The sequence below is a fragment of the Nannospalax galili genome, unplaced genomic scaffold (assembly GCF_000622305.1).
Source record: "Nannospalax galili isolate Female #2095 unplaced genomic scaffold, S.galili_v1.0 scaffold173, whole genome shotgun sequence".
Taxonomy (NCBI): domain Eukaryota; kingdom Metazoa; phylum Chordata; class Mammalia; order Rodentia; family Spalacidae; genus Nannospalax; species Nannospalax galili.
In genome coordinates, this window is record NW_008334442.1 from 5,011,039 (window position 1) to 5,029,094 (window position 18,056).

The 18,056-nt window shown below is 36.9% G+C and overlaps 1 protein-coding gene across 1 annotated transcript in view; it reads right to left on the bottom strand.

Moving 5' to 3' along the window:
* The window catches only part of Adgrv1 (adhesion G protein-coupled receptor V1), a 595,268-nt gene that overhangs the window by 470,280 nt on the left and 106,932 nt on the right, over window positions 1–18,056 (bottom strand). The window contains exons 33-40 of the mRNA XM_008829347.3: window positions 16,376–16,585; window positions 8,477–8,607; window positions 7,798–7,897; window positions 6,342–6,521; window positions 5,503–5,666; window positions 2,926–3,019; window positions 812–890; window positions 572–710 (exon numbers count right to left, since the gene is read on the bottom strand). Coding sequence (XP_008827569.1) covers window positions 572–710; window positions 812–890; window positions 2,926–3,019; window positions 5,503–5,666; window positions 6,342–6,521; window positions 7,798–7,897; window positions 8,477–8,607; window positions 16,376–16,585 — 1,097 coding nt within the window. The remainder of the gene's footprint in view (window positions 1–571; window positions 711–811; window positions 891–2,925; window positions 3,020–5,502; window positions 5,667–6,341; window positions 6,522–7,797; window positions 7,898–8,476; window positions 8,608–16,375; window positions 16,586–18,056) is intronic.

The window sequence follows — 18,056 nt, forward strand, 5'->3', positions numbered from 1 at the left end:
TAAAGACAGGTTTTTTTAAGTATTTTAAAGGTTTAAAGTGTTTTAGGAGATAAAAACAAAAACAGTGACAAATTTCAAGAAGTATAAAAAACATTCTGGGAAGGTAATCAACATTCTTTAGCACATTATCTCATATTCTTCAGGATTAAAGATTGTGATAAAACAATGAATTCAGAGTAATTAATATGGTCATAAAACTCAGTTTACACTGCTTATTAAAGCAGAGAAAAGAACTATGTCATCAAGGAGATAAAAACAAAAACAGTGACAAATTTCAAGAAGTATAAAAAACATTCTGGGAAGGTAATCAACATTCTTTAGCACATTATCTCATATTCTTCAGGATTAAAGATTGTGATAAAACAATGAATTCAGAGTAATTAATATGGTCATAAAACTCAGTTTACACTGCTTATTAAAGCAGAGAAAAGAACTATGTCATCATATAGAAATCTTCGGCCTAATTTCACTAATGGAGTAGGTTATATAAATTTATGCAAGACTTCTATCACTATAATTCTCAAGGAATAATGATTAGAAAGGACCATCCATAGTGTATGCTGAGCCCTACCTGTGGAGTGCAGATGTAATCCAGCCCCAGCTGTGCTTCCAAATTCTGGGCGTAGACAAACAAGGAAACCTGGCCATGGGTGGCTCTGCTCCTCTGGGCTACCAGTGTTACACTGCCATGGGTTTCATTCACTTCAAATCTTGAATATAAAGAATGCGTTAATTTTCCCCTTATAACTTCTGTTTGGCAGATGTGAAGCATCTAAACCTCAGGTAAGGACTCACACAGCCTTGGGCTCACCTGCTATGCTGCCATTCGATGACACCTCGGGCACCGTCATTGGCACCAATGATAATCTGTGCAGTCAAGCCTTCTGAATCTGAAAATACACAGAGACATATTCTTAAAGAATATAAATTAATATAAACTTCATTAAAATTGTATTTAAGGCCACGTTGATACAGAATTTAAAGGCTGAAGCTATATAATTTTTGCATGTGGATACTGTATATACTAAAATATGTTTAAGAAAGTTTTAAGAAATGCTTGTGAGATCAGAAAAGGAATATTTTTACCACCAAAAGCTACTAATATATAATCTAATCAACTAAAAGCAGTATGAAATTATAAGAACTGCGGTTATGGTTCTATAAATTAAACAATATTTGCATCTCTCTACTATTTTGTGAGGAGAGGAGTTGGAAAGAATAGAAGGGAAAAAGTGAGGAAAACATAAAAAGGGGAGATAGCACGGTGCAGAGAAATATACAGATTTGAAAAAGTAACACAGACGACAGCAATGCAAACTAGGCAGGAGAAACCAGAAGAGGGTTTGACAGACTAGACAGATAAACACAGTTCTCTTCTCCTTTGCATTTTGCATTCTGCATACCAAGTTCAGAGTGTTACATACAAATAGCTACTGTTCGATCCTTAAATATTAACTCTGTTCCCTCCGTGCGTGTGTGTGTGTGTATGTGTGTCTGTGTGTGTCTGTGTGTGTCTGTGTGTCTGTGTGTCTGTGTGTGTCTGTGTGTGTATGTGTGTCTGTGTGTCTATCTGTGTGTGTCTGTGTGTCTGTGTGTCTGTGTCTGTCTGTGTGTGTCTGTGTGTGTCTGTGTGTCTGTGTGTGTCTGTGTGTGTCTGTGTGTCTGTGTGTGTGTGTGCACGCGCACATTTAGCTGGTTTCTTAACACAGCATCCTCTACTTTAGAATACTTATGATAGCTGCCTAGATGGGGAAAGGAGTGGGAAGACTAATTCTCTTCAAGCTGAAGAGAGCAATGCTGTTCAGGAGACAATATAAATTCAGGGTTTACAGACAACAGGCTAGAGTCTTAAAAGTAGACACTCTAAAAGCATACCACGTTCTACCACTTCCTGTGTGATTTGGGGTTTATTATTAAGCTTCACTTTGCCTCAGCTGCCTCATATGCAAAATGGGAAGATGTAAGAAATGACTGTACTAACATACAAAACAATGGAAACAAGAGGCTCAGAAAATACACCACAAATGTTCACTACGCGAACCACTCTGGAATATAAGCCTGACAGGAGAAAGAGGAAGTGCTTTGTTGGTTTCCTTAGCATGAACAATAATCTCCTATTAGTACTTGATAGCCCAGTCACTGGAAGCATCAAAGAATTGAAACTAAACAAGCAATAACATGTAGAAACCTGGTTATTATTTTCAAAGTTGTTGCACTGTCTTCGGAAATTTATCCTGTCCATGTTTCATGCTTCTCCTCATCGTGGGTTAATTCCCTTCTAGCCTGCTACCTTCTACCAATGGAGCTGAGGAACCAGCTGCCCTCAACACTGCTCACTTCCAACCCAGAACACCTACAGGCTCAGGCAAGGTTTCCCAGCAGTACATGTCCAAGCTGACTATAGAGATTGTATTCAAGCATAGGAACACATCTTATTTAAAACATCTAAACAAATCTCCACCAAAGTTCAAGTTTTACCTTTCAGTCTGTAAGGAATTAACTGAGAATTTTCTAAAAGCATGCAAAGAAAAAGATGAAAAATGAGAAAAGAAGCAGAATTGGAACACAAATAAAATATAAGCTGAACTTGAAAGAAAATGAAAGCATCTGATAATGGAGCACTTACATAAAGAGCTATTTAAATTTTAAAAATAAAATGCCTTCAAAAGAAGTAATACCACTTTGAGGAATACAAATTTGGCTAGAGCATAGCTGTAAAATCCTAAGAGCATCATACAGTAATTATTGCCTTTACACTAATTTACAAAATTGCAATGGTAGTCTCTAAATTAAGCCTAGAATTTTGCTCAGCATATTTTCACACATGGCTGAAATTAACAAACGTAATGACCACTTTTGATTTAAAAATGAAGTTACTTTACTTCACTTGAAGTGAGAAAAAAAGATAAACAAGTGCCACTGTACCTAGTCTAGGAGGAAATGAAGTTAAAGGAGCCATAATAAGTTCGACATGGGTTAAATTCACCAGGAAATATTCTTCCAGCTCTGGTATATCATCCTGCAAAAAGTATATTCAATAGAAATCTTTAATTACGCTTTAAAGGAATTATTTACCATAAGATGTTTTTAAAGCTATATTACAAATATATTATGCATAAACAGTATGTGCACAATAAGAAAACACAGCAAAAGTATTTAAATGAGAAAGACAAATATAAAAGTATTATAATTGTATGTGGTGGTATAGGAAGTTAATGGGTTCAACAATATGAAGTCACCTCAATGTTATAACACATTAAACAGTCTTATAAGTAAACTATGTAACTATGCAAACCTATTTTAAATACAACATAAAAAAGACATTAAATTTCCATAGTATCTGATATTGGCAGTGAGGAATAGCCTGATGCCATGGAATCTATATAAACTCTGCAATTAAGAAGGCTTAGTACCACTTCTGGAACTTACAATGAGTTGTTTAAATTTTAAGGCTTCGATTTTACCATGTTTATTACAGGGGAAATAACAAACTGGCATGGGTTTGTTACTAATAATTAAAAACAATGTATATGGAATATCCAGCCTAGGGGAAATGCTTTAAAAGTGATAGTGGGGCCTGGAGAGATGGCTCAGTGGTTAAGAGCACTGACTGATCTTGCAGAGGACCCAGATTCGGTTCCCAGCACCCCATGGTGTCTAACAATCATCCTTAACTACAGTTCTAGAGGATCAGATACCATCTTCTGACCTCTGTGGACATTGCACAACACAAGTGCACTTACATACATGCAGGTAATACACTCATACACATAAAATATTTAAAAACAATGATTATTGTCAATCAATAATTCTACGATTAGCCATAAAAATAAGGCAGGTAAGCAACACACAAGAATTAGCAAACCCATGTCAGGAGTAGCTGGCCAATACCTACAAATCTTATACAGAAACCCAATGCATGTTTGTCTAAAATATCAGTACACAACTACCAATAAACACTTTTTTTGAGACATGTTTCCAAATGAAAAACCAAGAAGTTGAAAATCAGTCTCTAGGCAGCTAAATAATATTTAGGCACACAGCAACACCTCTCTCTTTACCACATGCCAGAGTGGCCTGCTTTTGCATGTCAGGCCTGCTGTGTTTCAGTGTAGTACTGCCTAGAGCACAGAAAGGGTTGAAAATAACTAAGGAGACAGGACAGTGCATTGAAAACCTCATGCTTAAGAAATTAGACTTGGTGGATGGATTGGGGAGGGGCATAAATTTTCTCCTTTAAAAGCGCTCATAACAGCCAGCCGTGGTAGTGAATGCCTTTAATCTCAGCACTCAGGAGGCAGAGGTAGGTAGGTCTCTGTGAATTCAAGGCCAGTCTGATCTACATAGTGAGTTCTAGGCCAGCTGGGGCTATAGGGAGACCTGTCTCAAAAAAAAACAAACAAAATTTAAAAAGCGCTTATAACTAAGGAATAACCCACTGATTAGTTACATTAGCAGCTTAGGCATTTAAATGATGATTTGATTGCAAGATTTGTAAAATCTTGTTACCTGTAACATACTGATGTAATAGGACCTTTTATTTTTGGATTTAGAGTTCTTATGATAGCTCTAGGTGCAGTCGAAATCAACAACTGACCTCAGATGGTAGACAGCTTATATAACTAATAATTTTGTAAAACTAAAATAAGTCCCTGACAGAATAAAAGCTTTCAAATTGAACCTGCAAAATACACAGTAACTGAAATTCCTTTTCAAATACCTATTCACTCTCTCTTGCCCACACATCATTCTCATCCGTCTCTTCCACAGTATTATTTCCTTAAACCTCTGAGTTGTGCATTTATATAGCTGAACTACAAAGTCCCCAAACACACAATATTCCACAATATGAAAACACATTTAGAGTGCAATTCAGTCACCAATGATTACTTTAAATTTGACTGTAATCTCGTTTTGTGCCATCAGCCTCTAGTGAGTTTCCCACTGTCTCTAATTTAATCAGTCTTTTCCACAGAGATTTTGATCTTCATGAATCTGTAGGTCTGATGAATCCTTTGGAATTATCAAAATGTTCTCTCAGGACCTCTTAGACCAGAAGCACCTTATAGGAAGTGTCCTAAGGAAATAATCTTCATCACAAGATTTTTCTTTAATAAAATAACACAGCAGCAGACTTGCCCATCTAAACAGGGATGCAAACTCCTGGGTGGTTTGAAGAAAATCATTCAGAAAAAGCAGTAAGTTGATTTAAAGATACCAGCAGGAAGAACCAATAAATGTATTCACAAAATCTCTGAATGATTACATTATTGAGCTTACAACCTTAAAGAAAATTTACAATTATTAAAGACAGAAAAACTAAAATTATCACATAATCTTAGTCTTCATGAAATTTGTTACCTTAAAACACATGTTGTTAGAAGTCTCTGACTGTATATTATAGTTTATAATATTCTGTACATAGAATATTCTATCCATTTCTACTTTCCACATGATTACTTCAGATTTAATATGATAATAGGGAAAACACAAGAGCTTTACCTCAAGAATAGTAATGTTGATGGCTGCTGTTGTTTCCCCTTCTTCCAAAACCAGGAAGCCCAGTACAGGGACGAAATCAACTTCCGGCTCTGCTAGGCTTCCTTCTGTTTGGTTCTTCAGCCCCAACATTCCAGGAACCGTGGTATAGGTGATATTAATAACTCCTGATTGAATTAGTTTTAAAAAGATTTTGAAATTATTTTCACCTTTACATAATGTCTCATTGTGAACTTTTTCAGTGCCCGCAGTAGATCCTATCACTGGTCCCAATTCCACACCATTTGCATGTCTATGACCTTCACCACCATGTTCATGTTTCAGTGATGTCCTACTGTGGTCAAGACACGCATCCCTGCCTCTGAATTTGAGAGTTTGGCTACAAGATTTGTTTTGGCCAACAGCACAGGGTACATTAAAAGTGGTGATGAACTCACTCTAAGCCTATAGTACAGCAGGCGCCGCATGCTCCTAGGTGCTTTCTTGTGCCTTTACTTATCCCAGAGGGAAAATGAGAAACATAAAGTAAAGTCACCAAGCCCAAGCCCAGCCTGGTCAGCAGACCCCACAGCTAGTCAGCTACCATCTGCTGCTGAGATTGCAAGGCTGTTTGTTACATAGTATTTCTGTGAAAACAAAAAAATTCCTTTAACCTTTGCAAAACTAAAAAAGTTATGAAACATTCTCCTGAATTAATATTATTTTTTCCTTCCCTGATTTATTTTGGTAATGGCTTCAGTCACACAACTGGAATTTAAAAAAATAAAGTAAAATAAAATAAATGTTTAAAAAGGCCTTTCCCTGGAAACCCCATCCACTATTCACTGCAAAGGAACACAAACCTAGAGATCCAAACTCTCGGTTGATGAAAAGTTGAATTGTTGTGTTAGCCTCCTGTAGTAAAATAAATCTTGATGAGAGAGCAAAGTTTAAAACACCATGTGGTTCATCACTGGCTTCCACCGTCAACACAGCTGCATATCCCTGGGCATCCAGCAGAGCGATTCCTGCAGGTGGGACTCCTAAGAACATCAGGGAGCCATCAGGAAATCAAATGGCAACTTTTCAGTAACTTCTAAATATGGAAAATGCTTAAATGCTTGTCATTAATTTCTAAATAAGGGAAAATGCTTAAATGCTTGCTGAGCATATGAACCTCATCCAGTTCTCACTTAACTAAAAGAAATCACCAGGCTGACAATCTGCATTCTATTCCATTTTCCTTCTAGAGAGAAAAATCATAAATTCTATCACCTAATGTATTATTGTCGTTGGCTATATTGGCTGTCTGAATTACAGAAATTTAAGAGAAACTGAAAATGTACCCAGACAATTTGCTCAAAGATGGCTAAATTTAAATTGTCCATAAACAGTAACTGGTCCAAAATAAATTGATTTGTTAGCATACAAATAAATTCAGGAATTTCTATCTTTGGAAATGTATTTTATTTGATAAATTACTGTTTAGCAAGTTGAGCATGGTGGTGAACACATGGTCATGTCAACACTTGGGAGGCTGAAGCAGGAAGATGAGTTTGAGGCCAGCTTCAGCTACATAGTGAGTTTGAGGCCAGCCTGGGCAACAAAGCAAGACCTTGTCTCAGGAAACTAACAAGTACATAGCAATGGCAGAACATTTTAATTTTTATGTGCATGTATGTGTGTGAATGTGTGTGTGTGCCACAGCACATGTGTGTGTAGAGGGCAGAGGACAACCTTGTGTACCATTCCTCTCCTTCTACCTTCTTTGAGACGAGGTCTTTTGCTGTTTGGCACTGCATATGCTGGACCAGCTGGCTTGTGAGCATCCAGGGATTTGCTGCATGAGTGCTTGGAATTACAGGTGCACACCACCATGACTGGCTTTATGTGGGTTCCAGGGATCTGAACTCAGTCAGGTCTTCACACTTGTGCAGCAAGTGCTTTACCCACTGAGTCATCATCCAAGTCCTTATATAGCAAAACTTTTTTAAAGCATTTTCTTTAGCACATGAAGTTAAGTGTTCTTATTCCATCTTAGTATTTTTCAGTCTAACATTTCTATGGGAAAGGTAATATTTAAAGAAATTTTAAGAAAGGATCTGGCTTTATAGTTCTGGCCTGCCCAGCAATCTACACCTAGACTGGTCTCAATCTATAATCCTCCTTCCTTAGCCTCTTGAGCGCTAGGATCACAGATGTGCACCACCATGCCTGGCTCCAAAGTAATAGTTTTTTTTTTTTTTAAATTGTCACACACCTACTTGTTAAACACAGAGACAGAAACTCAAAACAGTTTGAAAATGAATTTTGATTTACCTTGTGTCTTGAGATCATACAGAATAACCTGGTATACTTCTTTTTCCTCAGGAATACTGTCATCCAACAAATGCACAAATATTGTTTTATTCAATGTACCCTATGCCAAATAGAGAGAAATACCATCTTGTACTGTTACTGCACATAAACCATCTCCTGTTTTCCCTGGCCTTCTACATTGTGCACTTAAACATGGCTTCATCTGAACAAACATCATCAAAATTAGTAAAGCAGACGCCACTGACCAAAGAGAAATCAGGCTTAAAGAAGATACAAAATGAACTGGAGCTATTAAATACCCAGCAAATCAATTTAAATCTTAACCAATGCATGACGTGTCTAAGAAAGCAGCAGTTTCAGGAGATTTCTCTGGTAGTGAGGAGTATTAAATTAAAAAAAAAAAAAAAAAAAAAAAAAAAAAAAGGTAACATCTGGTTGTTAGATGCTCAACATAGCAACAAGGCAGGAAGCAGTAAGAGTCTGGCTCAGTATCGGGCAGTGGAAAGGAAAAGACAAAAATAAATACTTATCGCTGAAGAACACAAACCAGGTGGGTGTAAAGAAGGTAAAGAAGGGATGACGAGAAACACAGTGCAGCGGTGTTCGTCTTCTTCCGTTTTCTTCAAAACACATGGTTTTCTCCTAGAAAGTTACAACAAAGCTTTCTTTGTAGAATTACCTCAGAAAAGAAGAGTTGTCCCGTAAAGTTAGCAAAATTGAGTTCTAGATTTTGCCCAATAATTTTCCAGTCAATAGTGACATTTCCTCGGCCAGGACGTGTTCTGATCACATGGAATTGCAAAATTTCTCCTGCAGGAAAAATATATGGACTAATAAGTGCTTAATGTAAAATAAATAATATTTGAACTCAACAAAGTCCAAACCCCAAGTATGCAACTAATATTATGATTCCTTTTCCAAGAACATTTTGGAGCTGTTCTGTTTTGAATTTTCTAGGCACTTTACACGTGCTTGTTATTTATTAACACAGGGATTTCCTTCTAAACACATTCTAATAGAACTCAGGAAATTCAGATTTTTATAAAAGTTGAGAAAGCAAAGTAAAACACAAAGATGTACACACTACAAAATATGCACCGGAACACGGTGTTCCATAAGTTACAGTCTTCAAGTCAGCACCAGGGTTAACACAAATAAATTCTTTCCTTCAGCTCTCAAAAGGCACAAATTCCTTATACCAGTATGCAATGTGATTTTACACAATGCATGCATTAAAATGCTTGCAAATACCTGAAAATCTTATTTGTTTAGGTTGTAACTTACATATACCATCAATGACTTTGTTTTATAAAAAAAAAATAAAAAGGAAAGTGTCAAATCTGTACATCAACATCTGTAATGTCACCAAAGTTATTGTTCTCCTCCCCTAACTGAATAGCCGTTTTCCTTTCCTGGCATTTATCCACATGTAATACCTTATAACACTGAAGAAAATCAATAAGTCGTTTCTTTCAAATTGTTAAATGGGGAAGAAAGCTGGGAGTTATGCTGAGTTCTGTGTGGCTTATTAAAAATACTCTCAATACCCTAGTTCTATAGAATGGTAAATACAAGCTATGACACACTATGAACAACATCATTAAATTATGAAAAGACAAAGAGGATTATATTTGAAAGGCTTTAACAACACATCCTTATTCATAATTTTCAACACAAAAATATAGTTGAAATCCACAAGTATTCACTAAAAATGTCATTTTAAAAATAGTGTTTGTGTATATAAGTTGTTTTCTAACACTTTTCAAACAAGCAGAATAGAAATAAAGTAATCATATGTAAACACCTTGTTCTAATAGTTTTTCAAACTACTATACTTTTTAAATTTTCTAAAGATAATAAATTTAAACATCTTTCACTTTATTTGGCTCTTTGGTAGTGCTGGGGATCACGACCAAGGCCTCCTGCATGCTAGGCAAGCACTCTAACACTGTACTAATGTTCAGACATAAACTTAATATTCCTAATGAAATCTATTAAATAAAAAATGCCCTGGACTAATTCATTTAACTTAAAATCATAAAAAATAAAAGTCTTATGCTAAATTTAAACACAAAATTTCAACAAAATGAATTATTTGGAGATCATACATAAGAAGGTGAAAGCATCAGAATAATTTTAAACACATTTTTAAGTATTTTAACAAAATTTTTCGTCACCATAACATTAGAAGACTTTGATTTTTTTTCTTATTTTAGCACATAGGAATCACTAATCAGGAATTAAATACTCCAAAAGATTAGGAATAATAAATAGTATTCAGTCAGTCAGTCATAACTGCCAGGTCGTCATTTGACGTGTTTTATATTCGCATAATTCACCTGAACAAAATATGGACAGTGCTATGAGCTCCTAGAGTCCTTCCATCATACAACACAGAGATGCTTCTTCCACAGCAAATCTGTACTGAAGACAGAAGGAGATCTTTGAATGTTTCATCTCTAGTGTTAACTGGTAACAAAGAGGATTCTGGAGGTGGTTTTCCTGATTTTGAAAAATCACAAAACCTGATACTAATTCAAAAAATACAGATAGCTTCCAGAAATGCAAAAAAAGGCAAAAGGACAATAAAATTTAGATAATAAACATTAATGTTGAAGGGGAATCTATACTTATAATAATAAGATAAAGGTTGCAAGGATTTATATAAAATGGGACTATATCATTTTGCAAGGAAAGCAAAAATAAAATGTACAGAGGAAGAAATAATAAAACCTTTCCTCAAATTTTCTGCCTATAAAATACTCAAAAGTGTGATACTTCTTAATAAATATCAACCTTGCAAGAAACTTGCAAAAAAATATAGACAGAAAGAGTTTGAAACATAGCACATCTAATGCCCACCTATAAATGAAAAGTAAAAATGACTTCTTCAGCAAATAATCTTATAAGTCTTCTGAAAACTTACCATGTCAACAGCAAGAATAGGATGAAAATTTTTCTAAACAATAATCAAAATGATAAAAATTAGCTCTGTTTCTCCCAGGAAGACTCCCAAGAGGTGGGGCCACTGGAAATGCTTCCTGGGAAAACTGACTTCATACACTGGGAGGCTGCCTTCTCCAGGCCAGGACTCAAAGAACATTCAGAGGAAAAGGAGAAACTAAACTAGGGTTTTGTCTTCCAAATAACAGAAGGGAATTATGGGGGTATGTGCATTCTGATTTTCATATACACATTTCGCTACCTCTGTGGAGGAAAGTACTCAGCTGCCAAGGTCTGAGTATCACTGGAAAAGTTCACATAGCCACCCAAAGTGATGGACACTTTTTTCAGTATTTTTGACTATTTCTTTTGAAGGTCATTTTAAAAACAAATACAAAACCATCTGAGAAAAGAGTTACACAGATTATGCTCACCAAATAAGTAGACTGGTTAAACCAAAACAAGGGAAACAAGTTCCCTCTGAAATTCTACAAATAAGTTCTGTTGTCCTGAAGGTTCTTATACTTCCAAAGGGGATGGGGGAGCATGGCAATTACAGCTGCCTCGTACCATGTAATATACAGTAGCAAACAAATTTTTCCTTTTTTCCCAATGAATCAGTTTGTGCCTTGGTTTTATATATATATTTTACTTTTTGAGAATTTCATTCATGAGTATTATATTTGTATCATGTCCACCCACCCATCCCAACCCCACCAACTCCTCCTATGTCCTCCCCACTCCCTCGTGGTTTCTTGTCCTCTTCTCTGACTATTATTGTTACATATAGATATGTACATTTATAAATATACATATATAATGCACTTTTTTAAGATTTTAGAAATTCAATGGGATTTGGTGGGTTTTCTTTTAAAAACACAGCAAGGCCCTGTAAAAAGACAGGTACAACAAGTAGGTACAAGTTGGCAAAGACAGTCACTTCACATTCTGTTTTGATACCCGTCTCTTCGTTAATTTTCCATTCTCTATGTTGTCTGTGAGAGGAGAAGGAGCTTAAGAGTAAGGGTTTTCTGCAACTTGCATCTGTCTCTCCAGCAGCTGCTCTGACTCCATGGCAGACCCTGCACATCAGTCACTGGATACCAATCCACACTAATACTGTGAGTTCCTAAGAGCTCTGCAACTCCTGGTGCAAAGCACGTTGACTGAAAGTGACACATTTTGACCTTAGGGAGAAGATCTATCAAAAAGTAGATCTAGTCTAGGGGCTGGAGAGATGGCTCAATGGATAAGAACATTGGTTGTTCTTGCAGAAGACCCAGGTTCGAATCCCAGTACCCACATGGTAGCTAACAACTGTCCATAACTCCAGTCCCAGGGGATCCGACAGCCACTTCTGACCTCCAAGGACATTGCAAAGACATGGGTGCACTTAGCTACATGCAGGCAATGCACACATATACCTAAAATAAAAATAATAAATAAAAAATATTTTAAGTATATCTAGTCTAATACCAATAAAGACTATGAATGAAAACTACACTTTAACAACTAAGTGGTATCTCACTACTAGTCACCAAACCAGGATTGTTTTCATGAAGATAAACATCAACCACAATGTTTATAAATAGAAAAACATAAAAAGACCATAGCTTAATCAATAAATATATACATGATATACATGTGTCATTGAAACTGATTGCCTCTATATTTAAAAGAAAATGAGTTGGGCCAGGCGTGGTGGCGCATGCCTTTAATCCCAGCACTCGGGAGGCAGTGGCAGGTGGATCTCTGTGAGTTCAAGGCCAGCCTGCTCTACGTAGTAAGTTCCAGGACAGCTGGAGCTACAGGGAGACCCTGTCTCAAAAAAGATGAAAAAAAAATGAAAATAAATTAAAAATTATAGGAAAGTAAGTACTTTAAAGACAGAATGTCCATATGAACATTAGAGAATAAAATGGATTTCCTTATATAGTAAAGAGGTTCAAATACCTCTTTTTTAAAACAACTGCATTTTTCATTGAAATCCTTTTGTTAAAAAAAAAAAAAAAGTCACGCTGTCTCCAAGAACCAACAAAGTTCAATCCACTGACCATGCTCTGAGGATTAGGATGCTGTTGAGCCGAGTGAGTGAGATATCTCACACAAGTTTATAGTACATGCTATATGGACTACAACCACGGTAAAATCCACTGTCCCTTATTTCCAAATTCTGTCCATTGCACATGAAAGAAAATAGTATTTAGTGCTGGGCATTTCTCCCATTGCTTTAGGACAAAACAGAGAAATAGGATTTGACAGAACAAAGTACCTTGTTCAACACTAGAGCAACTCCCTGTGAGTCGAAAATGGAGTTTAGAGTCTAAAGTCCAGCATGGTCTGTGTTTTTAATCTAATCATTTAAATGAAACTTGAAAAACGGGCCAAAAACAGTGTTAACCTCACTGAAAGCCCATTTCATGTGATTTTTAAACTCTAGTTGCTTAGTGATCATCTTTGAAGAATTACTATGAAGCTTTCGTTTTGGTAAATATCTTCACTAACATTTCTCTACACAGTTTTATGATAATGCAGACACACTCTGAAAACTGAATTCTTCACGTTTTTTCATAAAATAAAATTAACTTGGACTCTGGAAAAGGTCTTAGAAATAAAGGGAATAAAAGCAAAATTACCCCACATTTTTACTTTGAAAACATAAAAAAATCTCAGGAGCACTCGCACAAGCAATAAAAGCAATTCAGCAGTGTCTTCTCTGTGCTCATCTCCTAGATCAGTATGCGAAAGCAGACTTTTAAACAATAACACATCTAGGATATCTGTTTAATTACTAATTCCTTTTCTTCTTTGTATTTCCTATGGTTCTTTGTTAGAAACTAAAGAGACCACAATATGGTTTACAGGTGAAATTCATGCAGCCCCAAAAGAATACAGGTACTGGGGTCTGTTGTTTCTCCAAGATGCTGTGGTATCCACCCGCAGAGCCTTGCTTCTTCGGAGGACTTCAGCCCACTATTCCCCTCACCACCCAATACTCACAGGATGAACTTGCGTTAACAATTGCCTTACAGTGAAAAATCACTTTAAATGGATGCTAGATATCTACATTCTTTATAAGCAAAGTGCCATAATATTGTTGAAAAGCACATGACTTGTCTAGCTCTGTGCCCCTTTTAAATATAATGTGTCCTGGGCCCTGACCTCCATTCAACGAATACTTTGATAGGTTCTCCTACACATTATTTTCCTTCCTTACACTTCTACAACAAAATAAAAAACATTCCTCTGTGATCTGTTTTTCCAATGTTTCTCCTTTCCTTGCTCTCATGACCAATGAAGAGTGCTTCTCAAAACTGTATACCAGGAAAGTCGGGGCTTAGTTGTTTCATTTTTATTTTATCATAAACTGCCATTTGTAAAACAAAATAAATGGAATGACTAAGTAAGCTAAATAGCAAGAAAACACACACATAGAATGGAAAGCCCCTAGATACTGCCTTTGTGTATCACAGCAAAGGGAAACTATCGTAAAATTTCTCATCTTCTAGTCATAGACCAATAGCAAGACTTCAGGCAGCAGCTGGCCTGAAGATCACAGTCTGAGAACCACCGGGCGTGGCTGTGTCCCTTACTCATTTTTAAATATTTGCTTCCCATCCCCAGTTTCCTTTGAAATTCCTGCTACAGCTGCTGCTACTGATGACTTTTTTCCTTTGGAAACTGTTATAATCCTTTGTCCTTATTCTCTTTAGCTCCTTCTCCTCTCACATAACTTTCCTTTCCAGCATCCTAGTCTGCTCTTCCACGTTGCTCCATCCAGGATAATATTCTTTTTCTCTGAGTTCATGAAGATTTTTCAGATTTCAACTATCATCTCAGAAAATCCAACTTCCATCTCCAATCTGAGGCATTGCTACTCAAATTCATTACTCTTCCAACCAAAATCACGTCAAATGTTCAGAAGTTCCTGTACCGTCAGGTTGTGCAGCTGATACAAATCCAAGCATAACAATCTCTGCTCCCAAGGTGCCCTGTAGGACGGGCTTTGGATTCCAGCTGAGGTAAAGTTCCACCACTGATCTCAAGTTCTATTTCTTTATGTAGGAATGTAGCAGATTCAGGGACTGGAGAGATGGCTCAGCAGTTAAGAGCACTGGCTATTCTTACAGAAGACCCTGGTTTGGATCCCAGCAACCACACAGTGGTTAACAACAATCCATAACTCCAGTTCCAGAGGATCTGACACCCTCTTCTGTCCTCCACAGGCACTGCATGACATGTATGCACTTACATACATGCATGCAGACATAACACTCATTCACATAAAATTTTTAAAAATTCAAAAAAAGAGTGTAGCACATCTTCTGACAACCATCACACAGGGCTACTACTAAAATAGGTGAAATAATGAGTGTGATCTGGCATACAGAAAGCACTCCAGAAATGTTCTTGTCATTATTACCAATTATTCCTCCTGTGACTTTTTTTTTTTTTTTTTTGGTCTTTTTGAGACAGGGTCTCCCCAGTACCCCCAGCTGGCCTGGAACTCACTATGTAGACCAGGCTCACCTCAAACTCACAGAGATCTGCCTGCCTCTGCCTCCCGAGTGCTAGGTTTAAAGGCATGCACCACCATACCCAGCCGACTTTTTAATTTATGCTACAATTTTTCTTTATACTGGATTTATGACAACTTGTTGGTCATTTTTATTTATTAATGGTAGGGCAACATGCAATTCTAAACCACTAATAAAAGTAAAGAGTGTCAAAAAATGGCTCACACATTTTTATAAGTTCAATAAAGTTACAAGTTGGAAGTCTACAATACAGAGGCAGATAATGCACAGTAAAGTGGATTCAGTTTCTGGCATAGCTACTACTGAGCTGCTTGACCATGCTGTCACTTAATCTTTCTGTCTCAACTTTTGTAGTTTCATCAGTAGAATGCAAATGCCCGGGCTGCATCATTTTCATCTCTTACATCTTTTCAGTAAAATTATCTTTTAAATACAAAATGTGACTGTGTGCTAAAGTACAGTCCATAAATATGGCTTATTAATTTTAAAACACATTATTCAAAGATACTACTGCTATACTGTTTGAAACAAAACTTAGGCTGCCTGTGACACAAAAAACTAAAGACGCAATAAAGTGACTATGTTTTAGAAAAGAACATTGTATAAGGTTTTTTAGTTTTGCACTCTGTTCATAAAGCACAGCAACTATAAAATCTAGGTTACAATATTCACCAATTATGATTATTTTTAACAAGAAGCCAATGTTTCACTGTTTAAGAACAATAGATACCAAAATAGACACGCTGCACTTACCAAGAGCTACATTAAGCACTTTACATACAAAGCTCACCTTCTCCTCCCAAAGAACCCTACGAAATATGTACAGTTTTGCCGTTTAGCAGATAAAAAGGCTGAGTATCCCAGGTTTGATGCTCACATCACTCCCAGCAATGCAGAGAGACAGGCTAAAACACCCTGCCACCAGGCTCCTACATCTAGTTAAACAATTCATACCAAGTGGCTCTCCACCAAATGCTACACAGATTAAAAGCACAGCTCAACAAAAGAAAGAAAACATCAGAAGCTTGAAACGACTAGGCAAAATATGACATCCATGGAAAAGAGAAAGAATGCACTCAACAGTAAAAAGAACCCACCTTCGTGCCCTATGACAGATCGGGAAGCTGTCTGAAAGCTGATGATTCCCGCCACATTGTCATTGGCCAAAATGTTCACTCTCACAGTGTCGGAGCTGGGCAGAATTCTGCTTCCCCCCTCAGTGTGCACCAAACGAATTAGGATGCTTTCATCATCTTCTGGCTCAGAATCATCCAAAATGGTTAAAATGACTGACTTTTTGGTTTCACCTAGAAAAAGTTAACGGTGCCAAAGCAGTCAAGCTGCCAACCTGGTGAATTCAGTAATGCCCAAATTAACCTTTATTTTAAAAGAGTAAATAAAAATATATGAGCTAATTATAATGATTCAGTTATTGTGAGCAATATTGTCCCACTACAGCAAATTTTGTGCATGTTAAGATACTTGTTTTCTCATATATAAAGCATTGTAAAATTTCATTACTGTGGACAGATTATGGAGGATAGTTAATGCTAGAAAAAGTTAATGGGTAGAACTATTTTAAAGAATCACAGGTTTACCTCCTGGTCTTTGTCAAAAACAATGCTGTAGCTAGGGAAAAAGCTTTGAAATCACGTTTAGATGCACTTCACTTAATGAAAATGAACTCTTTCTTATTCTGGCATTACTGTGAAACATTTTATTCAACCCATCGCTTCCCTCAAAGGTCACAAGCACACAGGGAGTGGTAGTCAAAACAAGACAGAAAAGAGATGACAAGTTCTGCACAGGGCCACTAGCCAGAGTGAGATGAGTGTTTTGGTGACCAGCTGAGAGGACAGCATCAGAACAGGTTTCCAGGGCATGCTGGAAGCATGAATGGAGACAAAGGAGGAGAGCACAGAGGCAGGGCAAGGGCCAAGCCATCTATCCACTTTTTATTTCGATGTAGCACTCCGCCGACAGAGAATGCCAGTGAACACCCTGAATCCCAACACAGCTTCTGCCTTCAACCCAATGTGTCCCAGTTCAGTTCCTCCCCATTTTCTGGAAAAGGGATGAAAAAGGAAAGCCCTTCATGCGTGTTCATCAGTGCACCATGGCCAAAGCTGCCTCAAGAAGGTATTTCCTTTTTTTGTTGTTGTTTTGGTTTTTCTTGTGATCCTGGGGATTAAAGCCAGGGCCTTGATTTGAGACTATTATCTAATAATTTCAGTTGCTATAAAGTCTATTTTGTGTGGTGCCAAAGTTATAATTCAAGGTGATAGTAATCTATGCAATGCTGTTACTTTATATGGTATGAACACTTGTAGTTATCTAAGCAATGAGAAAATCTAGTTATAATTTTTACCTCCACCCTATCTCATCATATTTTTGCTATTCCCTTTCAAGCCAGGGAAAATGCCACCAATTACTAACTTACCTCTTTCCATCATACATAAAGATTCAACTACCCCACTTCACAAATCACTTAAGAAATGACCAATATAGAAGTGTTTTATAGTGCTTTACTTTTATTTCATTTTAGTTTTTGAGACAGGTTTGTCTTATGTAGCCCAGCTTTGCCTCAAACTCACTGTGTAGGTAAAGATGACATTCAACTTCTAACCCTCCTTGTTCCATCAACCAAGTGTTGGAATTATAGGCAATGCACTACCATACTGGTGTTTTGCGTGTTGGTGGGAATCCAATCTAGGATTTCATGCATTCTAGAAGTACATTCTACTGACTGAGTTATATCCCCTGCCCTGTTTTATAGTG